The sequence below is a fragment of the Callionymus lyra genome, chromosome 2 (assembly GCF_982586985.1).
Source record: "Callionymus lyra chromosome 2, fCalLyr1.hap1.1, whole genome shotgun sequence".
Taxonomy (NCBI): domain Eukaryota; kingdom Metazoa; phylum Chordata; class Actinopteri; order Syngnathiformes; family Callionymidae; genus Callionymus; species Callionymus lyra.
The window spans coordinates 30255596-30276838 of NC_141819.1; the positions used below are offsets into that span (position 1 = coordinate 30255596).

General features: G+C 39.5%; 1 protein-coding gene across 1 annotated transcript; it reads right to left on the bottom strand.

Moving 5' to 3' along the window:
• Positions 1–342: 342 nt before the first annotated feature.
• On the bottom strand, positions 343–20909 carry ipo13b (importin 13b). The gene is made up of 23 exons (XM_087784616.1): positions 20816–20909; positions 20398–20483; positions 14776–14901; positions 14356–14712; positions 14038–14291; positions 10970–11110; positions 10759–10900; positions 10182–10348; positions 9927–10047; positions 9669–9816; positions 9404–9585; positions 9294–9320; positions 9031–9165; positions 8150–8302; positions 7526–7606; positions 7257–7394; positions 6873–6969; positions 5267–5319; positions 3115–3181; positions 2959–3017; positions 2361–2450; positions 2102–2283; positions 343–2020 (listed from the first exon to the last, which is right to left on the bottom strand). Exons 2-23 carry the CDS (start codon positions 20464–20466, stop codon positions 1924–1926), a joined length of 2886 nt encoding a protein of 961 aa, XP_087640742.1. The 5' UTR covers positions 20467–20483; positions 20816–20909; the 3' UTR covers positions 343–1923.
• Between the last annotated feature and the right edge of the window lie 334 nt (positions 20910–21243).

Here is a 21243-nt window from a genome sequence, read left to right on the forward strand (position 1 = left end):
CAGAGACTCCTAGTAGAGCTATATCTCCACTGAACACAGTTGAAATGTAGCTGTGCGAGTCTAAACTTGAATATTGTTAGTTCCAGTGTAAGTACAGTACTGTAAGTACAATATGTTTTATTTTACAGGATATTATTTGTACAGTACAATGTATGGTTATCTTAAAACAAGAGCTACTGTGATTTTAAATGCAGGTAATAAATGAGACATACTTGGCTTAACATTGCTGCAAAATAAAGATGACTTCATTCACATTCTGAAGTTGTCTAAAGACACAAGTGTGTGTGTGTGTGTGTGTGTAGGAACAAACAAATACCGCACACACAGAGACAAGTCAGGAGCAGCAGTCTTGAATATATTTAATAAATTAAAGCCAGGGTACAAAAATCAAAATACATCTCATACTTCTCCTACCACTTGGTTTACACCATGACAACATCTTTGTCCTCATGTCTCAGGGAGACACTCGACAGGTCCGGGGTCAGTACTGAACGTCCTTTAGATTCACAAGTCCGACTTGAATATTGCCCTCCTCATCAAGAAAACACACACATGCTACATGTCTGCAGGCACCTTGGATAAGACAGTAGGATAAAGAGTTAGATAAAGTCATATCAGAGACCACAAAGTACATTTCAATGCCGAGTGTTCTTGGATGCCCACTAGTGCTGCCCAGTCCCACTGAAACCGCTCGCGATACTTTTCACGTGGATCGAGATGTGTCCCCGAAAAATCCAGCGTAGCAGACCGAGGATCCTCCTCAGAGCACCCTCATCTGTCCTGATCCTCTCCAAGGCAGTGCTACAGATAGTTAAGAGTATTCTGGGAACTTGTTCACGAGGGCTCTCGAACATGAAGTAGCTGGTGTGCAGACACAGTAGACGAGTCAGTGACTGGTTATTACTCCACGTGATTGGAAGGTGTGATTGTTGGGGCGTCAGCTGCAGCGAGGGTCAGAGGTGACGGTGCACATCGACTCAGGCAAAATTAAGTGCAGTGTGATACATGATTGAGCTCTTAGTTTAACAAAAAGAGTTGAGGTTATGAAAGTGTGTCGTAGGTCCAACATAAGTGCACTGAAAGATTGAAAAAACAACACATCTATGTTCACACAAACTCTCATAAGTGGACAGAAGAACACAGACGTGCTCTGTATACCTGTTAATATGCACAACTTGATTAATATTTTTGCATTACAGTGACTACGTTCGTACAAGAGCATCTTTCTTTCTCACCAGCTGACACTTTAGTCACACCTGGTCAAGTTTCGAGGGACTGCAGAGCGACTGTATGTACATGATGTGTAGATGACCCACTCCGATGCCTTCTTTTGAATGGCATTTCTGACTACGACAGTTCATTTGGCAAGTGCAGAGATGGACGTCAGGTCTGAGGTCAACTGTAGGACTTTTAACTTTTGGTCGGAACTCCTGCTTGACTCAAGTCCTCTTTTTTTCTATAGCAGCAGCAGGACTATCATTTTCATCTGTCTATATGTGGATACATACACATTTATATTGATAGTTGCTTGAGTTCATATATATATATAATGTCTAGTAGCTACATACGATACCACTATCATTTTTCATGTGAGTGCTAGTCACCGGGAACACCCTACACAAGCCACAGGAAGATTTGAAAAGGCAGAACAAGACGGAGGAGCAGCTGCGGGACTAGTCGAAGCTCTACTGTTAGAAATCAGGAGTACAGCCAGATATTACGCCACTCTGGGTTCCATCTTTGTCCAGGTGTTGCTCGGGATGTCTTTGCTGGAATGGTTTCATGTCTTGTTTGGCGGCAGGCGAGTTGTATTACAATCACGTGATCGTCACTGGTTGGTATGGACTGTGGTTGCTGCCCTTGTTGCAGCCGTTTGCACTGAGAGCAGAGGTCGCAGTTATCAGACTGTTCAAGGTCGGATTCTCAATACTCCGCCGCGTATTCTGTCCCGTGAAGACCTCTGCACAGAAGAGTAAACTCCTTCACAATATCCCTCATCCTTCTTTTATTTGCACGCTCTCTGCAGAGATCAACAAGAAGAACAAGAGTGTTAAACCGAGAAGAACTGTAAAAACGGTTGCTACACAAGTCGGGATGCTACCTGAGAATCTGTTGTGTGAAGTGGTTCTTTTGTTCCGTTGTGACCCTCGTCGAGGGGAACCCAGGGGGCTGCACCACCTCTTTCAACCACACGGTCAGCAGCGGGAAGCAATGCCTGTTCATGGAGAAGATCACCTCTGCGAACTGGTCCATCAGGCTTCTAGAAGCCCCGCCCCCAATGCCCTGGAGAACACAGAGATGGAATTATGAGACACAAACTCATTTGCAAGCGTGAGCACAAATGATGATGCGACTCTCACCTCTAGCAAGGCCTGGAGCAGGATCTTTCCATCCTCCTGCACTATTCTGGCCACTGGGGGCACATCTGAGCAGTGTTGCAGAAACTCGGTCTAGGGCGGAAGTGAAAGCATCAGTCAGACAAATCATGTCGACACACGTCTGCAAGTATTTCAGTTATGAGAGTATATCAGAGCTATCTGAATATTGAATGTTCCAATTAAACATTTTTTTTATACTGAAATCTTTTTTAGAATAAGAAAATTGAATTTGTTTTTATTGAATAATTGATTTTAACTTATTGAATACTACGTTTTTAAAAATAGAGTAAAGATGTTTTTAATTATTTTGTTATTGCCCATTTTTTATACACATATAGTTTTAGTTTTATTTTTATTTTTTTTACGGAATTCATTCCCTTTTTTCTTTAATTAAATTCTTCTAAATTCAATACAAATGTTGGTATAATACAGCAGCCAGTACTCATAGAATCATAGTGGCAATCCTATAAAATATATATTATTATTGCATTTAAAATGCTACTTATTACAAAACATAGAATTTGAAAGAAAAATAATTACATATATATTTTAATTAAAAAAATGATTAAAAAATGCTTACAAAGAAAAAGCATGTTGATTTGACTGTTGGCGCCTCAGGAAACTTGAGCGACAGAATCCCTGCAAGTGAAAAAAAAGTGAGAGCAGTTTCTAATGAGACATGTTCCAAGTTGTTCCAAATGATTCTCTACCAGCAACAGTCATTGAATGAACTCACCACAGTGGAAAACTGCCTTCACATCCAGAGAGTCAGATAAGAACAAGTCGGGTTTCCGTTTGATGCCCTAAGAGGCAGATAGAGACGTTACACGTGTGATGTTTCTGACAGCCCGACCCTGGCAGCACTGCTTCACCACATTCCACTGCATTAAGATCCTTCCAACTATCAACAATGCCCGCTCAGCCTGGCAGTCAGATCTGCACGCTTCACATGATTAGAAGGAGATCTGCCTACCAGGCTCTGTCGCTTCCTCTGCTTGCTTTGTATAAAAATAGAATTATATTTTTTAAAAATCCAAACCCTGTCCTTCAGTGCAAAACTCAGCAGGTATATCAAACAAATTGCCAAAAATGAAAAATCAAACTAAAAAATATCAAAAACTTAACTCAAACTTAAGGCAATGATTATCTCATTTAGAGTTATCAATATCCTTTACGTTTTATTGACTGAATTTGCAACAGAAGTGTGTAAATAATCAACTTGTGCAATTAAGGAGAAATACAATAACAAACTTATTCAGATGGAGAGAAGAGAGAGGGAGAGATTAGATCTATCCAAAGATAGAAAACAAAAGGAAGAGCAATGAAGACAGAAGACGAAAACTAAAAACGTCGAGCCATCAGCCAATTTGTGTTGTGACAGATTAATATTGTCCAAATATTAATTCCTTTTGGCTTAGATAGGCTCTGGCAGGGAATGATGGGGAGGAGCGCTCAGCTAATCAGTCTCAGAGCAACGCAATAACTTTTTATGCTGGTAAACTTAATCACGTTGAAGTCATCAATTGCAAAAACAGAGACTTTATGTCCGTTATTAAATTAATCCTTGATTTTAAATATATATTAAGTTGCAATTGTCAAAGAAAAGCTTAAATTCACATTCCAAACAAGTTCAATAAACCATCAAAGTCACAATATTAGATTCTCAGAGGAGTACAAGTCCAAATCTACAGAATGTGTTCCTGTCAAGCAAGATGTACCAAGTGAATAAAATGTTGTTTATGTGAACTAGACATCCTTTCAGCTTGCCCCGGTCTACATAAAGGTCTCTTGCCACAGGGGATGAAATGTCAAAAAACGTCTAAATCAATGGACCTCTTAAAATAGACGCCTTGGCCAGAGAGTGAGGAAGGAACAAATAATCCCTCAGCAAATGAGATCCAAGAAAGCCGTCACACCTATAGAGAGACCACAGTCCAGGCAATGCTAAAGCAAGTTTAGTGAAGGCTAGGATGCAGTTGATTAGATGTTACACGTGTAAGACCTCTGGGTAAATACATAATACATTACTTATAAAAAAAATAGTAAAAGTGATAATTGAAGAAGCTCTTTTGAAAGATTTTTGAAATAAAACACATTTAAATCATGAATCTTTAAAATTGATGTTGAGGATATTTGAACTTAACTAAAATGAAATGTTAAAAATGAAATGTAATAGTACACCTTTGGTTCATAACCAGACAACCATTCTGATACACCTAGGAACAATTTCTCTCTAACCAACTTGATGTTCAATACATCCTTCAATACTCAAAAATCATAAAAATAACTAAGTGTAGCAAGTAGCGACGTGTCGATGAAGCCTCATGGAACAGCTGATTAGGTATCATGATAGAGTGTCTTCATTTTGAAAGACCACTAGATGCTTTATACACTTTGGCTTTAATCTACTAATTCAAGAAACCTGAAATCATTTTCAAACTAAAGAGTGCCATCTGGGGGTCTTTCAAAATAAATGTATCATGATACAGTGTCTTCATTACACAGCCGTTTCCTGAGGCCTCATCAACCCATTACAAATAAAAAGCATTTTTGTTCATAAAAACCTTAGCACTGCTGGCCTTCAGTCGACATTTAGCCATGACTCTAGTCTCGAATGCTCTCAGAAAATCACTTTGCTTATTACCCGACTTTAAAATTCAGACTTAGTTCGAGTTGCAAAGTGACTGTTAGCACTCAAGTGCTTCCGAGGCAGCTAATGACTCGTTCCTCCCATGATTCATTCCACTGCCGCACTTTTATGAAAGGCCACATTTTGGGGCCAATAAAAAAAGGACAGAAAGAAAAAGGAGTCTAGAAGGGACAGGGAAGGAGAAACTAGAAGAGAGAGAGAAACCCAAAGTGAATGAAATAAGAAACCAAAAACACACCTGAGTTTGGAGTTGCATAAATGAATCAACAATATCAGGATGATCCCTGGGTCCTAAAATATAATAAAGATGAAACTTAAGAAATCATAAGAGAATATAATACAAACAGCAACTGAATAGATTCAACAGTCATGTGGAAATAAAAGAAACTCAAAAATATTTCATTGAAATAATTCACAGGTGGATAAGGAACAAAGGGGAGTGGGGGGGCATATGGAGCTTTGGCACAGTCTTAGCAGAACAGACCAAAAAAAACAAAAACAAACAACAAAACAGGCTGAAGACAAATACATGGGTCTGTTTGGAGAGAAAAAGAAAGGAGTAACAAGAGAAAAGGAAAAAAAAAAACCTAAAGAACCAAAAATGGTTTGGAGTGGAAACCCAGGATGCACCTCTGTTACTGTTAAAGGGGGAACCAAATCTGAACCCACCCCGAGCACCTGCTCCTGCTGCTACCCCACTGCTGGGTATGAAACAGTTGCTCAAATTCAGTGTCTCAGAGGAGCAGGTTGTCATTAGGGGTTGATTCACAGATGGCCAACAACATCCCCTTTGCTTCAAAGGTGAACCCATAACCATACATTGAGTTAACGACTGGTTCTGATAGCACTTACGCTGGACAGACTACAAGGTTCATTATAGCACTGAAGATGATAAATGACCAGCAAATCTTCCAAAAAAAATGCTCCAGACTGCAGAGTTCACCTCCAGATTGGCGCCGGAGGGACTCCAGCATCAATCTCTTGATGAAATGAACAAGCATCTGTAGTGCACAAGCGTTGGCTGTTCCCACACTCCAAACAGGTTTCCTGCTCAATACACCCTCCAGCGCTCATCCACACACTCCCACTCCCCCCTACAGAGCACACGAGGCTTATTCAGTGGCTGTGCTGGAGACTCCATCTCTATTTCTGGTACATCAAGTAGCTCTCTCCTCATTTAACTAGCAGGGCTGTCAATAATCAACTGTTGAAGCTAGTGGTTCCTGTGCTTGCTAGTTTACAGGCGTAGCAGCTGTTTCACTAATCAAAGCAGGAAACAAATAGGTACATAAAAGGAGAACAGAAAGGGAAGCAGGGAGGCAGAGTATGTCGAGCACAGATGTCTTGAAGACCCTTATAGTTGACGTCAAAGGCGTGCATCACATGCACATCAAACAGCATGAGAATGGAACTCAAACTTGACCTGCACAACACATCACACTTGATAATGTTGAAGTCAACTCTTAATTAATACTATATTTCTCATGATGTTGGCTTGAACACACTTTTACACACATAAGGTCAACAATATTCTTAAACAATACAAACACCGGCCATTTTTTTTCTCCAAATTATTAGAAGTAGCTGATGAGTTTCAGAAGTACAACATATTACAATTAATAAACTGAATTGTGAAATGGATCAATCTTAATTAAGGACTTTCTTTCTGAGAACAAAGTGGGTGTTGTACATATAAGACAAGAACAAACATGTAAAAGGTGAGTTGAGACACAGAGAATATAAAACGTCACATTTTCCACCGTATTAAGATTTTTAAAGCATTATCCAAGACTTGTTTCATGATTTCAATAAATATGCTGACACACCAGTGCGAGACCCCCTACCTTGATGGAAAATGGACAGTGTAACCGAGGTGACATGTTCAAATAGAGCCTTGATAGGTGGGAAGTGGTCTGGCTCACTGGCAAAGATATGAACCATCTGAAACAGCAACACAGAAACACTACTGTGACTCTTGTGACAGCAGATGACACACAAATGTCTTTAAAACAAAACTTTAAGGCATATACAAATGTATACATATACAAATAGAAATGTGTCTATGAAATAACTTTGTTACTCAATAATCTCTGTTAAGATACTTTGATACATTTTTGACTGTGAGCTTGGTACATAAGACAAATAACTATTTGATTGGATTCGTTACTCTAGTCCCTACTGAACCCTTTCTTTGCAACTCAAGAGAATCCTGATAAGGATAACAGTACCTGTCTTGTGAGGTCGAGTGCTGAAGCTTGGGGAACTGTACTGTACATCTGCCCCAGCATCTCACTTAAGGATGGAACCATGGGAGCGAAATCATGAAGCAGCGTCTTAACCGACTTCTCGAAGATGGCACACACGGCCTGAGGACAAACATGACATCACCTCACTGTTAAATGTCACATCTGATTATTCTGATTAGTAGATTTAAAAAAATGAATTACTCTAATTATCTGAAGCTTAACATTTTCTTTTTTTTTTTTTAAAGACTCACCTCAACAACCTGCGAGTCGGTGAGCCACTTGCTGAGTACTTTCTGGATTAGCGCAAACACTTGTTGCAAAACAACAACAACCTGAAAGACAAGAGTGGAATTAATAGAGAGCAGACGGGTGAACAAACAGCAATATTCCGCATGGATGAATGCCTCTCAGCAGATTCACAATCTCGCTCGCGTGACAGCAAATGCATCCTTTTGGACGCCCTCTGGTATTTCACACAGAGACGGACTCCGACTCCAGTGTTGGTGCTCAATTTTCCCCTATAGTTCTTAGTGTGCATCATTTACATCGGGGGTGTCAAACCTAATCACACAAGGGGCCAAAATCCTTTTAAGTTGTGGGCCAAACAAGATTTATATTTGTAAAGCTGTCCCCAACAGTAATATTTGGTCAGATTGTCTGTCATTTTTTTATGCTTGAAGGCTGAATACATGTTAATTATCTCTGTGTTTGTTCTCCTCTATCAAACACATACCAAGCAAATATCTTTACTTCAACATCATTTTTACTTTTATCGGAAGTCTCTGTATAATTGTTGACGTCGATAAGCCAAACCAGCCTCCTAATCTTATATTAAAACAGTTGAATCTTAGTAGTGAGTTTGATATGTTACTAACTGGGTTGGGTCCAGTTGTGGGAGGAGCCGCTTTGACAGGTGGTGTCGAGCCTTCCGCTGACTCATCGTCCTGCTTGCTGATGTCAAGCGTGGTGAAGAGGTTGGACAACAGCCCCAAGATGTGGATGATCGCCAGCTTATTAGACGGATTTGGCTGGAAAATCAGAACGAGAAGAAAGATTCAATTCATCTGAAGAGAAAACCTGGAGAATTGAGGATTACTTATGTAAGAGTGTCAGTTTTAGTAATTACAATGATTCATTTTTTTACAGATCGATGTGATGACAGTTGGAAGCACTTATAAAATACAGTTGTCAGAATTACTTAATCATGGAGCAAAACATATTTGAGTCTCCGTAGTAATGAGTCTAAAGGCCCAATCGATCAAAAACACTCAAGCAAGTAGTGATGCTATTTTGACGGCTTTAGAATCTCGAAGTCTGTCCACTAGGTGTCAGTATACGTTTGTATGTGGGTGCGGCACCTTATTATCCAGGCTGATGTAATGCTGGCTCATCAAATACTAGCCAGAAAACAACAAGGATGGATTCAAACGTGAGAATCATTGAAAGATATAATTAATCCAAATCTACAGAATAAATAGCATTAATGTATTTGATGAGTAAAAAAATAAAATGTAATGTTTGTTTTTGAAAACCAAGCGACCTTTATAATGTTTTATTGTGTAGCTACATGATGCATGCGACTTTGAAGCAAGTCACAGTCCTATAGTGAATCTGGTCCTGCAGAGCAACGTTCTCCCGCAGTCGACATCACGCAGACACGGAGCCTGTTCCTGCTGGCCAGTGTCCAACTGTGTCTCCTCTGCTGCGTTGGTGTGTGTCTGTGTGTTAACGTCGGCAGGTTGGCCCGTGTACGCACCGTCTCGTCCGCCAGCTTCTCAAGCTGCTGAATGTAGGGGGTGATCAGAGAGTGAAGGTTTCTCAAAATGTCTTCGACTGGGAGCGCCGAGAGCACGAAGCCAAGAGCCTGCATCAGCCACATACACTGGCTCGTCTGAAACAACACAGACGGATCAAATACATGAGCTTCGATTGAAAAAGTATAAGCGGCTGATAATCACATTACAATACAGTTCAACAGAAGTATTGTTAGAAAGTTGGTTAACTGAATTGATGACTGACCTTGTGAATTTGTTTAATGAGGACCTCCTAAAAGGAAAAGGAGAAATATTATTTTATTTTCAACTTACATTTCCTTCTGTCACTTAAATAAGCCAAAATCATGTACTGACCTGAGAGACTGCAACTATGTTGTTGGCATAGGGCGAGAGGTCGTATTTACATTCCCTACAGATCTTTTTGAGCGTGGAAACAGAGGACACCGAAAGATCTGGGTTCCCTAAACCTTGTAACACCAGGGGCAGGACACTGCTAAGCATTACTGGGTGGTCTGCCAGCCACTCAGCCAGAGCACCTTGAGGGAGCATAAATGAGGAGATTAAACAAAATATTTTTTAAATTTTTTACTTGATTAACATGGTGGGTGGGTTGACTCACCGATAGTGAACATCACCGTGTCAGCTAACTGCACATTGGTGATGTTTATTCTTGGGATGAGTCCTATGAGGCCGGGAATGACGTCGGAGTAGTTGACGTCTGTGGTCTCAGCTATGGACTGAAATCCATACAGCAAAGCTTCCGTGTGCTTGAAGACGAGAGTCAGAAAGAAATGGAACTCAAAACAAGGGTCATGCCACATTGGTTCAGGGAAAATCCGGATGATATATATTTTTTAAACCAAAAGATATTACGTACCTGCCAAGACGTGGGTTCCTCTACATTAGTCAACAGTCGACCCAGTTTTTCATACAGGTTGCTAAGCAGCTCCGCCCCGAGCATCTCATAGACGTACATGAGAGTGTCTGAGATGTCCACCCTGGAGGAGATGCAAGCAGATAGCTTTTTCTGTAAGGGTTTGCAATTCTGGTACAAGTGTTGCAGAAATCTCCCCACGGGTGAGTCATTCTTGAAGAAATATAGCGGAAAATAGAGTTGCCAATATAAGCTTACCTGTAGATCCGGAATTGTTCCTTTTCATCCGATGACCAAGATGCATACTCTTGGTCTGTAGGGAATCGAGCTTTGTGAAGGAGAACATCCACCAGCTGAAAGTATACTGGTCTGTATACTTGAAGGTAGACGGCCTGCTTCTCTGAATCAAAAGACATTATGTCATCCTGCAAAATAAGTGGGAGGAATGTAGGCATCAGACAAGAATGGCCAAAAATTCACATGTTGACCGAAAGCATAATTTAAAAGTTCATCTATCCATCTATTTGGACCATCACATCGTATACAGCGGCCATTCGTGAGTACCAATAAATGTTAAATATTGATGTTCATTTAAAATATGTCCATTGTACATCTAACCACCTGATTATAAATAATTTAGAATAAGAAGTGTATTTAGGTTTTTGAGATTACTGTACATAAACTTGATTTGAAATGTTTGGGAAGGATTTATAAGGAGTGCATTAAGGGATTACAAGGTCTTAACTTGTATTTAAATTGTGGGGGCTTTCAGAAAGCAACACCCGCAATAAACAAGGGACCACTGTAAACAAAGATAACACGAGTGATTCCTTACTTGTAGCGTGTACCAGAAGGTGAGTGTAAGGGAGCTGGTGGTCTCGTTGACAGGGTAGTGGCCTGGTATTCCAGTACAGAACATGATCATGTTGACCAATGCCAGGAAGCCTTGCCAGTGATCTACCTGCTCCAACAACGCCCTTAAGAAAGTGACAGAAAAAAAAAGTTAAATTAAATTTCATTTAACATCAGTGAATTTAAATACAAACTTGGAGTGGTTCTCTCCGAGGGTGACAGCAATTCTGCAGATTCCATGGCAGGTCTCCATGTCTCCATTTTGAACAGCTTCCCTTAGCTGCTCCTGTAGAGCCAAGACTTGTGGGACTAGTTTCAACAAAGTGTTAACATATCTGAAACAAAAAGACAGAAACGTTACTCACAGGGCTGCATGTGTTATTGACAGCATTGTTCAAAATGAAAGTGTGTTTAAAAACGTGAATGAAGCACAAAAGCCTTCTAATTCTTATTTCAGTGCACATCATATTTTAAATTAAAAAACATAAATAAAAATGTACCCATTTGAACCACTTTACTTAAAATCACGAAAAATGAATAGCAACAGGGTGGAGTTGAATTAGTACTTTGTGTGGAGTTAATGCATTTCCAGAAAAACACATGTCAATCAGAAGGCTCTTATTTAAGGAGGGAGCTAGCACATGTCTGACACAATGGGCCATTCCAGACATTGTTAAGAATGACACAGACTTTGATTAGAACGTTGATTGAAGAGGGTGAACCGTATAAATAAGTGCAGAAAATTATAGGCTGCTCGGCTCATATGATTTTCAACACTTAAACCCTGAAAGAAAAACGCAAGGGTACCAGTTGAATGGATCGAGCTATAATGGCAAAGACTCAGCCAATGACCAGCTTCAGGGAAAACAAAGAAAAATAAATAAAAGTTGTTTTTAAATTGTCATTTTCTGTAAAGATTTAAGATCACCATTTGCAGTTTTTTTAATGCAATGAAATTCACGTTAATATCTGGATTTTGTGCTTAATTCGTGTTTTTAAACAAAGTGATATTATATCTAACTAACCTTTATTTTGATTTAAACTCGAGTTTTATTGCTGAAGATAGACAACCCTGATAGTTTATGTCAAAACTACAAATTTGTTTTGCTGATGTACACAAGATTCTTGCATACAAGCATTAATACAGATGTTGAACGCACATTTATGCTGAGATCCTCCCTCAGAATGACACTCGACAAAATGGCCTGTCATCATTAATGTCAGTTGGAGAAGGTGTGACATTTTGAAAAGCCAAACTGGAATAGAGGCTTGAATGTCACTGAGGTGACGAAGTGCATCTGAGAGAGCATATAATGAAACCGTGCCTCGTGAGTGTCTATTCATGAGGCATAAAGGTTTGTTTCTGCCTAAAGCAGCTTTATGTTTCAGCATAATGTCAATAAGGATGCAGATCAATATCACTTAACACACAATATTTAATGCTAGTGCCACTTTTAAAAAGAAAGAACTTCAATCAGAGCAGCCAACGATGGTATGTATTTACCGATAATTTTTATGTAATGTATACATTAAGTTCCCTTTCAATCTTCAATTCATTCTTAAGAGACCCTAAACGCCTTTGCAGGAACTTTGTCAATTAAGAAGGATGAAGAGGGATGAAGAAGGATGAATGCAAGAACTAGTAAACTAGGATTTCAAGTTACAAACATGATTATATAAACCATAATAAACCATGTAAAGAGCTAACGATACAAGACAGAATTTCTTTCAACATTAATCGAACAAGACAGTATTAATAATTGTGGTTTTTCTATAAAATCCTGTTTTGTATCCTGTAAAAAAAAACAAATGAAAGATATTTTTCGTGGATCAACTGAAGGTCAGCCATCAGGTATCCATTACGTATCTGTATAAAGGCAGCTGTAATGTTTTATTCGATACAACCAGAATAAAAAAGTGTGTCTTCATTCAAATGCTAATGATTAATTACATAATTAAAAGTGAAGCAGAAATGCCACTTAGCTGCCCAGGTTAAATAAATGTCTTCCTATTATTCTGAGAAGCATTCATTATTCTAATTCCCCCAAGGGTTAGGTTGATATGAAGCCACCAAACCGTAGTGATAGAACATTCTTTCTCTCTTTCTAAAGTTGACCCCTCTGACAAGCTTGTGTGTGAAGGCTTGTTTTTTCTTCCATGTTTAAATATGTGTAACAGTAACACAAGGCTGACTGCACTTAACCCTGCATGTGCGCGAGTGTTAGTGCACACTTGCATTTCCTTCAGGAGCATATTGCACTCAGAAAATCATTTATTTTTAACAAGCTCCTCTGCACATAGGGGTCATGCACTTGGCCAGATGAGGGGGCTGCCGTGTCTCTGAGATGAAAGGAAAAGTGTCAAATAATTTGGATTTCATCTCTCCTCACTCATTCTGTTTTAACTTGAATCTGTCCTCAACCTCGCTGCCGCTACATATTCTTGTCCCCGACTCCATTATTCCACCACTTCCCTTCTGCTCACCCCACCTCTGATCCCCTTTGCAATTACTGCAACACTTGGAGACAGGGGAAATGGGTTGCCAGGCAACAGGATGCAGCCAGACCAATAGCATACCCCCAAATGAGTTGACAGTAATGTGTTTAAGCAGTGGGAGAGAAGCAGACGTAAAGAGTGGGTCTAGTGCCAGAAGAAAAACAATATAGAAATGATTCAAATTCTTTATGGAGAAAGAACTTAAATTCAAATATAGAGAGAATATGTCTTTTGGAACACAGGGGTGAAATACACAAAGGAAAATATTTAAATAGCTCCCTCCAATCTCTTCCCTTCATCTTTTTCCCCCCACAGTTCAACCCCAATTACTTCCATCTTTTCTCGGGTGGTAATAGTTGGCTGCCATGTCTGAATCAACCAAAGCATGATGACATCTCTTCCCAGCTCTGTTGCCATGGAAACACAAGCCAACCGAGTAATGCTGCTCTTCCCCCGAGCTGTCAACTTTCCCCGAATCCCTCCCACGCTCATGCCCGAGCAGTGCCCACCAATGCCAGCCTTGGGTGATTAACCTTCTCCGGACAACGCTGCTCTTGGATTTATAATACTTGCATAGGCCTGGAATAATGACTCTCAATCCTGTTCTTATTAAACCTCCTGATATTAAGCGATGAGTGTTCACTGCACCCTCATAATATACTTTAAATGAAGCAACCACAGCGTTTTTTGTTTTCCACAGATGTTCAATTAAAAATTCTAATGAAACAAGTCCATAGAGAACCTCCAGTAATGAACAGGCACACACCTTTGGGTGTCGGGCTGAGAGATGGCGTTGACTATGGCCTCCACCGCCGTGTCAAAGAGCTCAAGGTCCGAGAGTGCATAGAAGCAATCATGCACCAGGTCCTCGCTTTCGCTCAGAGGAACGTCCAACAAAACCCAGGATGACAGGCAACGCATCACACGAGCTTTCACCGCTCCAGGAGTGTCTGTTCCTCGCAGAAGTTGCTGCAGTAAAGGACAAACGGACCCCCACTCCCGGCCCAGTGCCCCCCGCACCTGAAAGGTAACATTGTGGAATTGTGAGACAGAAATTAAATCGTCAAACTTGACTTTAACATACCTGTCCCTTTCTGTATTGTGGTAAACGACTTGTTTGGAACTCTTCAGGAAGGACAGTGAGTAGCTCCAACAATGCCAGGCAGCGTGCCCGTCCATCCACCCCTCCCCCTTCTTCCTGAAACACCCGAACCATCTCTGAAACGGCGCCAGGCCAGGCTTCTGGCATGGTGTTGAGCGCCAGTGATGCCAGCGCCACACACAGCCGGGTGAGCACCATCTTGGAGCCCGATGAGAAACAGGCGATTTGGGAGAACAGCTGACTCTTGAGGGACTCGTACTGGTCTGTGGGAATGTCCGACCAGTAGCGAGAGATCTTGGTGTGCAGAGCACTGGCACCGAAGTACTGGATTTCTGGCACCTATATTAAAAGGAAAACATTTTAATTGTCACGAGTCCTAAATAGCAGACCTGTCACTTGTACCTTATTTGGACTGAGTAGAACCCAACAGAACTGCCAGGCCTGAGGAGACACCTGGGCCTGCATTAGCCATTTCTGGGCTAGATTTTTGTTGTCGATGTTGGGATCATAGTACAACTGATGCAAGGCCTAAAGGGGAAACAGAAAAAAAAGGGTTATTAAAAACCGCGAAGTCACTTTAGAAAACAAAACTCTTTCAACTTCACTCAACAAAGCAACATACAAGTTGGTTTAAACTGTTAATAGAGAAAGTTGTATAACCCATCCCACACTCTTCTTAAGGATATGTTAACTAGCTTAGTGCTAACTGACTAAATTACTTTCTGTTCGTTTGGTGTCATTGGACAAAGCTTACAATAGCATAGTTATACCCAGTTTTGGTTTTTATTTTGAAAAAAATAGCAGCACACTGACATCCTGGTTTGATAACAAATAACAGTTTCCACAACAGTTTATTCACACTATAAACATAAAGTACTGGTCATCGAAAATCATTTTTTAAAGTTAAATGCTAGCAGACCAACACTGATGCTGTCAAACATTTTTGCTCTCAACAACAAGAAACGTGGTTGAACAAGAAGCCAAGCCTTCCAGCTCAATGGCCTACAGCTCTTCTATGCGGACCGATGTCTACTTCAGGACTTCTTCCATCCTACTCCATGATGTTGCTCTCAGTTTATATTGCTTGAGCTGCTGTTGTACTGCGGTCATTCCCAGACCTTAAAAACTATTTTGAATAGACTGTATATATTGAATAGAATGAAACTATAAAATAATGTAATCCTTAAAAATACCAATCACCAACCTAGATCATGACATATGCATCTTATATTCCATAAAGAATTTGTACAAATGAATCGGTGACACGTTTATTAACAGGGTTTAGCGTTTTTCATCTATGTGTTCTTGGTGATGAACTGATGAACAAATACAGGATGTTTCATCATTAGTTTTCCCCCCTAGAGCCTGGAAAAAAACGCTGATGCATCCATTTGCTCTCATTACTGGTTTTCACAAAGTGCTTTTTCAAATCATTGTTTTTGATAAGGAGGGCAAAAAAAATGCAGTCGTGTCAAACTATAAATATACCTCCAGTTCATGATAACTTTGAAGATTTTTGACTTCCTAAAACAACCCGATTTTTTATTCTTACATCACTGAGACTTGGATAAGACGTATTTTCAGTCTTGCACAAAAGCATGTACGTCATCATTTTTCCTATATGACTTTCTTCCAAAGACTTCTGTATCTCTAAGAGATGTTACCAAGAAAAATACTGTAAAGAAATATAATAAATTCAGACTCTGTCACTGTAAAGCGATTGTAGGGACACATGTTTGTGCCATGTTTCTAAAAAAAAGATATACATGTATAACTAATGTAAACCAATGGAGGATATTGCGACATCTTTTGCAGCAGGTATATTCATTCGTTTGTATAACACACTGATTAAAATAGACTATGACATATTTCCCGCAGGACAGAATAAAACAAAGAGTTGGGAGCTGCGAAATATTACTGGGGAAGTAAAATGTGTGGTGTAAAAAATATAAATGACTCCACTTTACTCCCCCACTAAACGCCAGGCTGAAATGTTGGAGACCCTGCTTCCTAAACACACCTGACTTCATGTGTCTTTTCCGTTGTTAACATGTTTGTCACCGTGTGTGGAGAACTCTGGGTTTCTTTCTGAGTTTTTGATGATCTCCATAGAACAAAATCCGATTGTTTGCTGCTCAACTATATAAGAGTATGGCGGCAATAGTAATTCCTCCCCACTCGGGAAATTAACTTAATCTAGTCCTTCATGCAGCCATACACACTTCTTTCACTGGCTTTTAACTCCCAAGGTGGTTTAAAGGCAAGGGCAGACGACACATTTTGAGGAACAAAGTAACAACTCCTAAAGGACGAACAAGAGCTAAATTATGTTCAGTGTTCAGCTCAGAAACAGACTTTCCAATACAGGAAGGGGATGGCCACTTGAGATACAGCATTGTCCTGAAACAGACGTAATGGATGCGTCTCTTGTCAAAACATTATAAAAGCATTATGAAGCAACCTTGAATACAACATGGTTTGTTTCTCGCTGCATGCCAACTCTAAAGTGAGTAAAACTCAGCTGTTAACAACAAAAAGCAGGCAGGGTTTTTTTTATATGGTCTTGTCTTCTTGCCTTTTTTTTTTCTTTTTTTTTTACAAAGGTAACAGTTAGGTTTTACTATGAAAAAGATATAGAGACAACTTATGGATTTACAGTGTTCCCTTAAATTTGAAGACCATTATCGGAAGTTAAGTTAAGTGTGTAAATATGTGTGACTTACCAGCCCATTTCGCTAAAATTCTCAGTCCCTGTTAAATAATTTGACACAGAAATGTCTATAATTCTCTAGGTTAAATGTGATTGAAAAGGTAAAATACTCCTTTGTCTGTTTCTATCTGGAGCACAACAACAGATGGTGGCTACCAGCCTGCACCATCTGGCTACACCTGAAGTAGCCTGTGATATTGGCAGGTACTATTTAAGGTCGTTAGCCTGTTCTGTCTTCTCCAATTCGTGAAACTGAAGATAATTACCAAGGATGAGAATATCAAAATACAAAACCTCATTTTGCTACATATAAGGATGTAAGGTGGAGAAGACAAGGAAGTATTCCAAATTTTTAAATATGCAGTGGTCAAAGAGAACTAATTACCGTTTTTCCAAAATACATTTTTTTACTTGTAACCCCTGTTTTATTCAGTGTGCTGCCTTTAGTTGTTACACCGTCATACCACATCCTGTGATAAGTCAGAATAGAGACTTGCGCTGGAAGAGTGACTAATGAGGGAACACAGAAGAACAGTTGGTGCAAGTGTGTGGGTGGTTGTTTACAGCAAATGGCTAAGACACAAATAGCATGTTGCCACTGTTTTTTTTTATATTTCCCTCGTTAATGAACCCCAAAATAAAGAAAAAAAACAAGTATCAGTTATGAGTTATTTATCATATTTTGTATGAATCAATTTAAAAACACTGGCATGTGAATGGGAAAAAAATAATTACTAATCTATTTAACTAAAATAATAATGTGCGATCATTTTCACCAACTGTAGTAAGGGTTTTTAACATGTGAACTCTGCTTGACTTGAGGCAACACTTAATCTTTTATTTATTACTATGAATAAATAAAATAGACTGATGGGAAGCATGTCAACATCTATTCCAAGGAAGTAGTGTGTATTACTGATCAAAAAAGAGAAAATTATTTCTAAAGTGCCACAGGGTGAAGTCAAATAATGTGCTTTAATAAATCACAATTTATTATAGACAAATAGAGATATAAGGTCTTCAGAGAAACTCAGTAGACAAAAAAAAACTATTAAAGGATGTATCCATTCACGTCACGGCCTTAATAAACCCGGAAACAATGTTGAACTTTGTAACATTTGAAGAATGAACAAAGGCTGTTTAGTCGGACAGCGATTGTGAACCAGGAACCATCATCTCCATCAGCACACATCCTCCATCATGATGACCATTTGAAACAAACAAGCTGCTCCACGACTCCTAAAGAAGCAGCACTTTTATTCTGACAATAAGAGTAGTCTCGCCTCCAAAGATCCTACATGCAGTTTAAAAGATACATATTTCAGAGGATACAAGGCTGGTGTGATTTTAAAACAAGATAATCTTTGATTCGCCCCGAAGTAGGGATTATGGTTTAGCCATGGATCATCTTCATTCTATTTGTAAGTGAAAGAAGTAATGATTTTAAAAAGGCAGAAAATATTGTAATGTAATGTCTATGATTTAAGTGTTAAATCGTTCACTTCAATAAAAGAAAATTAAAAAAAAGATTAGTTGCCATTTCACCGACACCGACACATAAAAATCTATAATAAATGTGTGTATTAAAAGCTATAGGCCTCATTAATTGTTTCTCCAAATTGTTCTCCATGAGCTAATCTTTTAATATGCATATACCTCTGCTAGTCACTCCCATTAAAATCTCCAACCTGTCTTTAAATTAGAGATACCGGGTCTCATTCATGAAGCGTGAGCAGAACGAATTTGTGTGCAAAACGTGGTCCTAGTATCTTCGTACCTACCAACAAAATCTATAACATCTCCCGACCATGTGTAGTGTAGTAGTGCAAATTTAACAATGCAGTTTAATGTTTTTCACTATTGGAAGTGCACATTTTCATTTATATTGCATCTTTGTTATGTCAACAATATGCGGATGCCTTTGAAAAATGTGACATGAACAAGAAATTAAAATATATAGGTGGTTTAAAATGCTCATGATTCTATATATATTAAATCGACTTAATAAATTCCAAATGGTTTACAAATTAATGGTAATATATATATATATATATATATTTATATTTATATATGTATTTATATATACAAGAATATAGGATAAAACAACAAAATATGTATTTAAAGGGCAAGTTTTTTGTGTGAATTATCCACAATAAAGTGAGTGATTTTCACTGTGAAATTCATACTGTGCCTGAAGTTTCTTTTTCATATCTTTGCCTCCACTTCCGTGTCAATCCATTTAAGTTTCACCTGTGATATTGTCGTATATTCTATCGAGGCAAGACTAACGGACTGTGGTAAAAGTGAGTTTGATATTGGATATTTGCTCCGGAAACAGCCAAGTCGTGTCATTTCCAAAGCTAGCTCACCGATCTCTCTTTCTCAATTCTATCTTATAGAGATTCGCTTTCAGGCTTGCTGCTACAGTTCTGTCTCAGATCACGGCTGTCAGTCATATTCAGCCTCAAGTCTGGGCTTCTTTGCTCGGGCTGCTTCCCCTATAACCAGACCTTTGGATAAGCATTAAAAAAAATGGATGGATGGATGGAAGTACACACAATACAACACTTCAGTTCCCGGTCAAATAATCGATAACATCCTAAAACTTGATTCAAATGAAATGGCTACATCTCAAACTGTCACAAAGGGAAAGTGAACATTGTTGTCTTGAAATAACAACATCAGCACAAAGATGATGCCCTCGCCTGGGATTCTACAACATCGAAACCTGTCCCTTATCATGTGTCGCATCATCAACCTCCACCCTTCCTCCCTTCTTTTCTTCTAGGCACTATCACAGAAATCAACCTTCACACAGCCCCTCCCTTTCCCCCACCCTCCCCTTCCCCGCTCTCCCTCATCACATCATCCCTGTCCTTCCAAGTGAGCATTTTTCCTCCCTCCATCCTCGCCATTGTCTCCCCACCCATGCTCTCAGACTGGATGCTATTGTCACCCAGCGTAGTCAAACATTACAGAAACTTAGTGAACACTTACTTCACAAGCACATGTAAAAAATAAAGAAACGACACAAACAAAACGATACGAATTCATGGTAACATGTGCTACTAAAAAACAGTGATCAGAACCAAGAGCGACTCATGAGAAGCAACAAAGCATGGAGGAGCATCAACGCTTCCACACAGACATGTTGACAAATATTCATAAAAATAATCAACCGAAAATTATTCATCGCTGCAAAACGATCTCATGCATTCAACAAATTAAAGGTCGTAGTGAATAAACACTCGATTTGAACTATGACCTTCCATGTCACGCTGTTAAAGGATGAACCAGACACTTGAGAATCTCACCTTCTCCACGTTCTCCACCGTGAAGTCCAGGTTGTCCGGAGTCGCTGTGATCCTCCCCGGCGTCTCCATAAGTCCGTGACACGGAGCTGTCAAAAGGGACGGGAGACCACAAAACGCACTTAAGTCTCTCAAAGGCTTTGAATCAAACACATGTCACCCTGACGGTGACGGTTTTGTTGACGTTTCGCTAAAGGGCAGAATAAACGCGGGATCGCCGAGTTTGAGATGCTAACCGGCTAGCTAGCTCTACATGACAGCACTATAGCAACCGTTAGCATTGTATGCTAGTGTAGCATTTGCCCCCTAAATTGAACTCACACTCCGACACTACGTATGGCTATCGACTCAATATCGTTTCAGAAAGGCTTCCTGCGTTTCCTTTGTCTAGGCTATGAGGAAATAGAGGTACTTTTCGCACCGTATAAGCCCGGCGACGATAAGACGAAGCAGGCAGGTCTGTCGCTGAACTGTCTCTGACAGAATGAGTTGAAATCAGCCTCAGTGATGTGAGCCACCCACAGCACCCACAGCACCCACAGCAGACCCAGCACCAGCTACTGCAAATAACGAAGATACAAACCTTTAAAAAGAATTCGTATCAGCAATAGCTAAAGATTGAGTATAAAAGGGAAAGAAAATATGTCACACGTAATTCCCATTATGTTGTTTTGAAATCTTTATTTTAAATGTGTTATTACAAAATTGTTACTCGGCTCTAGTATAGTACAAATCCACTGAAATCAAACTGAAAATAATATTCCTATATACTTGAACTCGTCACCTCATCTAATCTCATTTCCATCCTGTACGTGGGCGTATTTAATAAAAGTGAACTGAAGAAGAAAA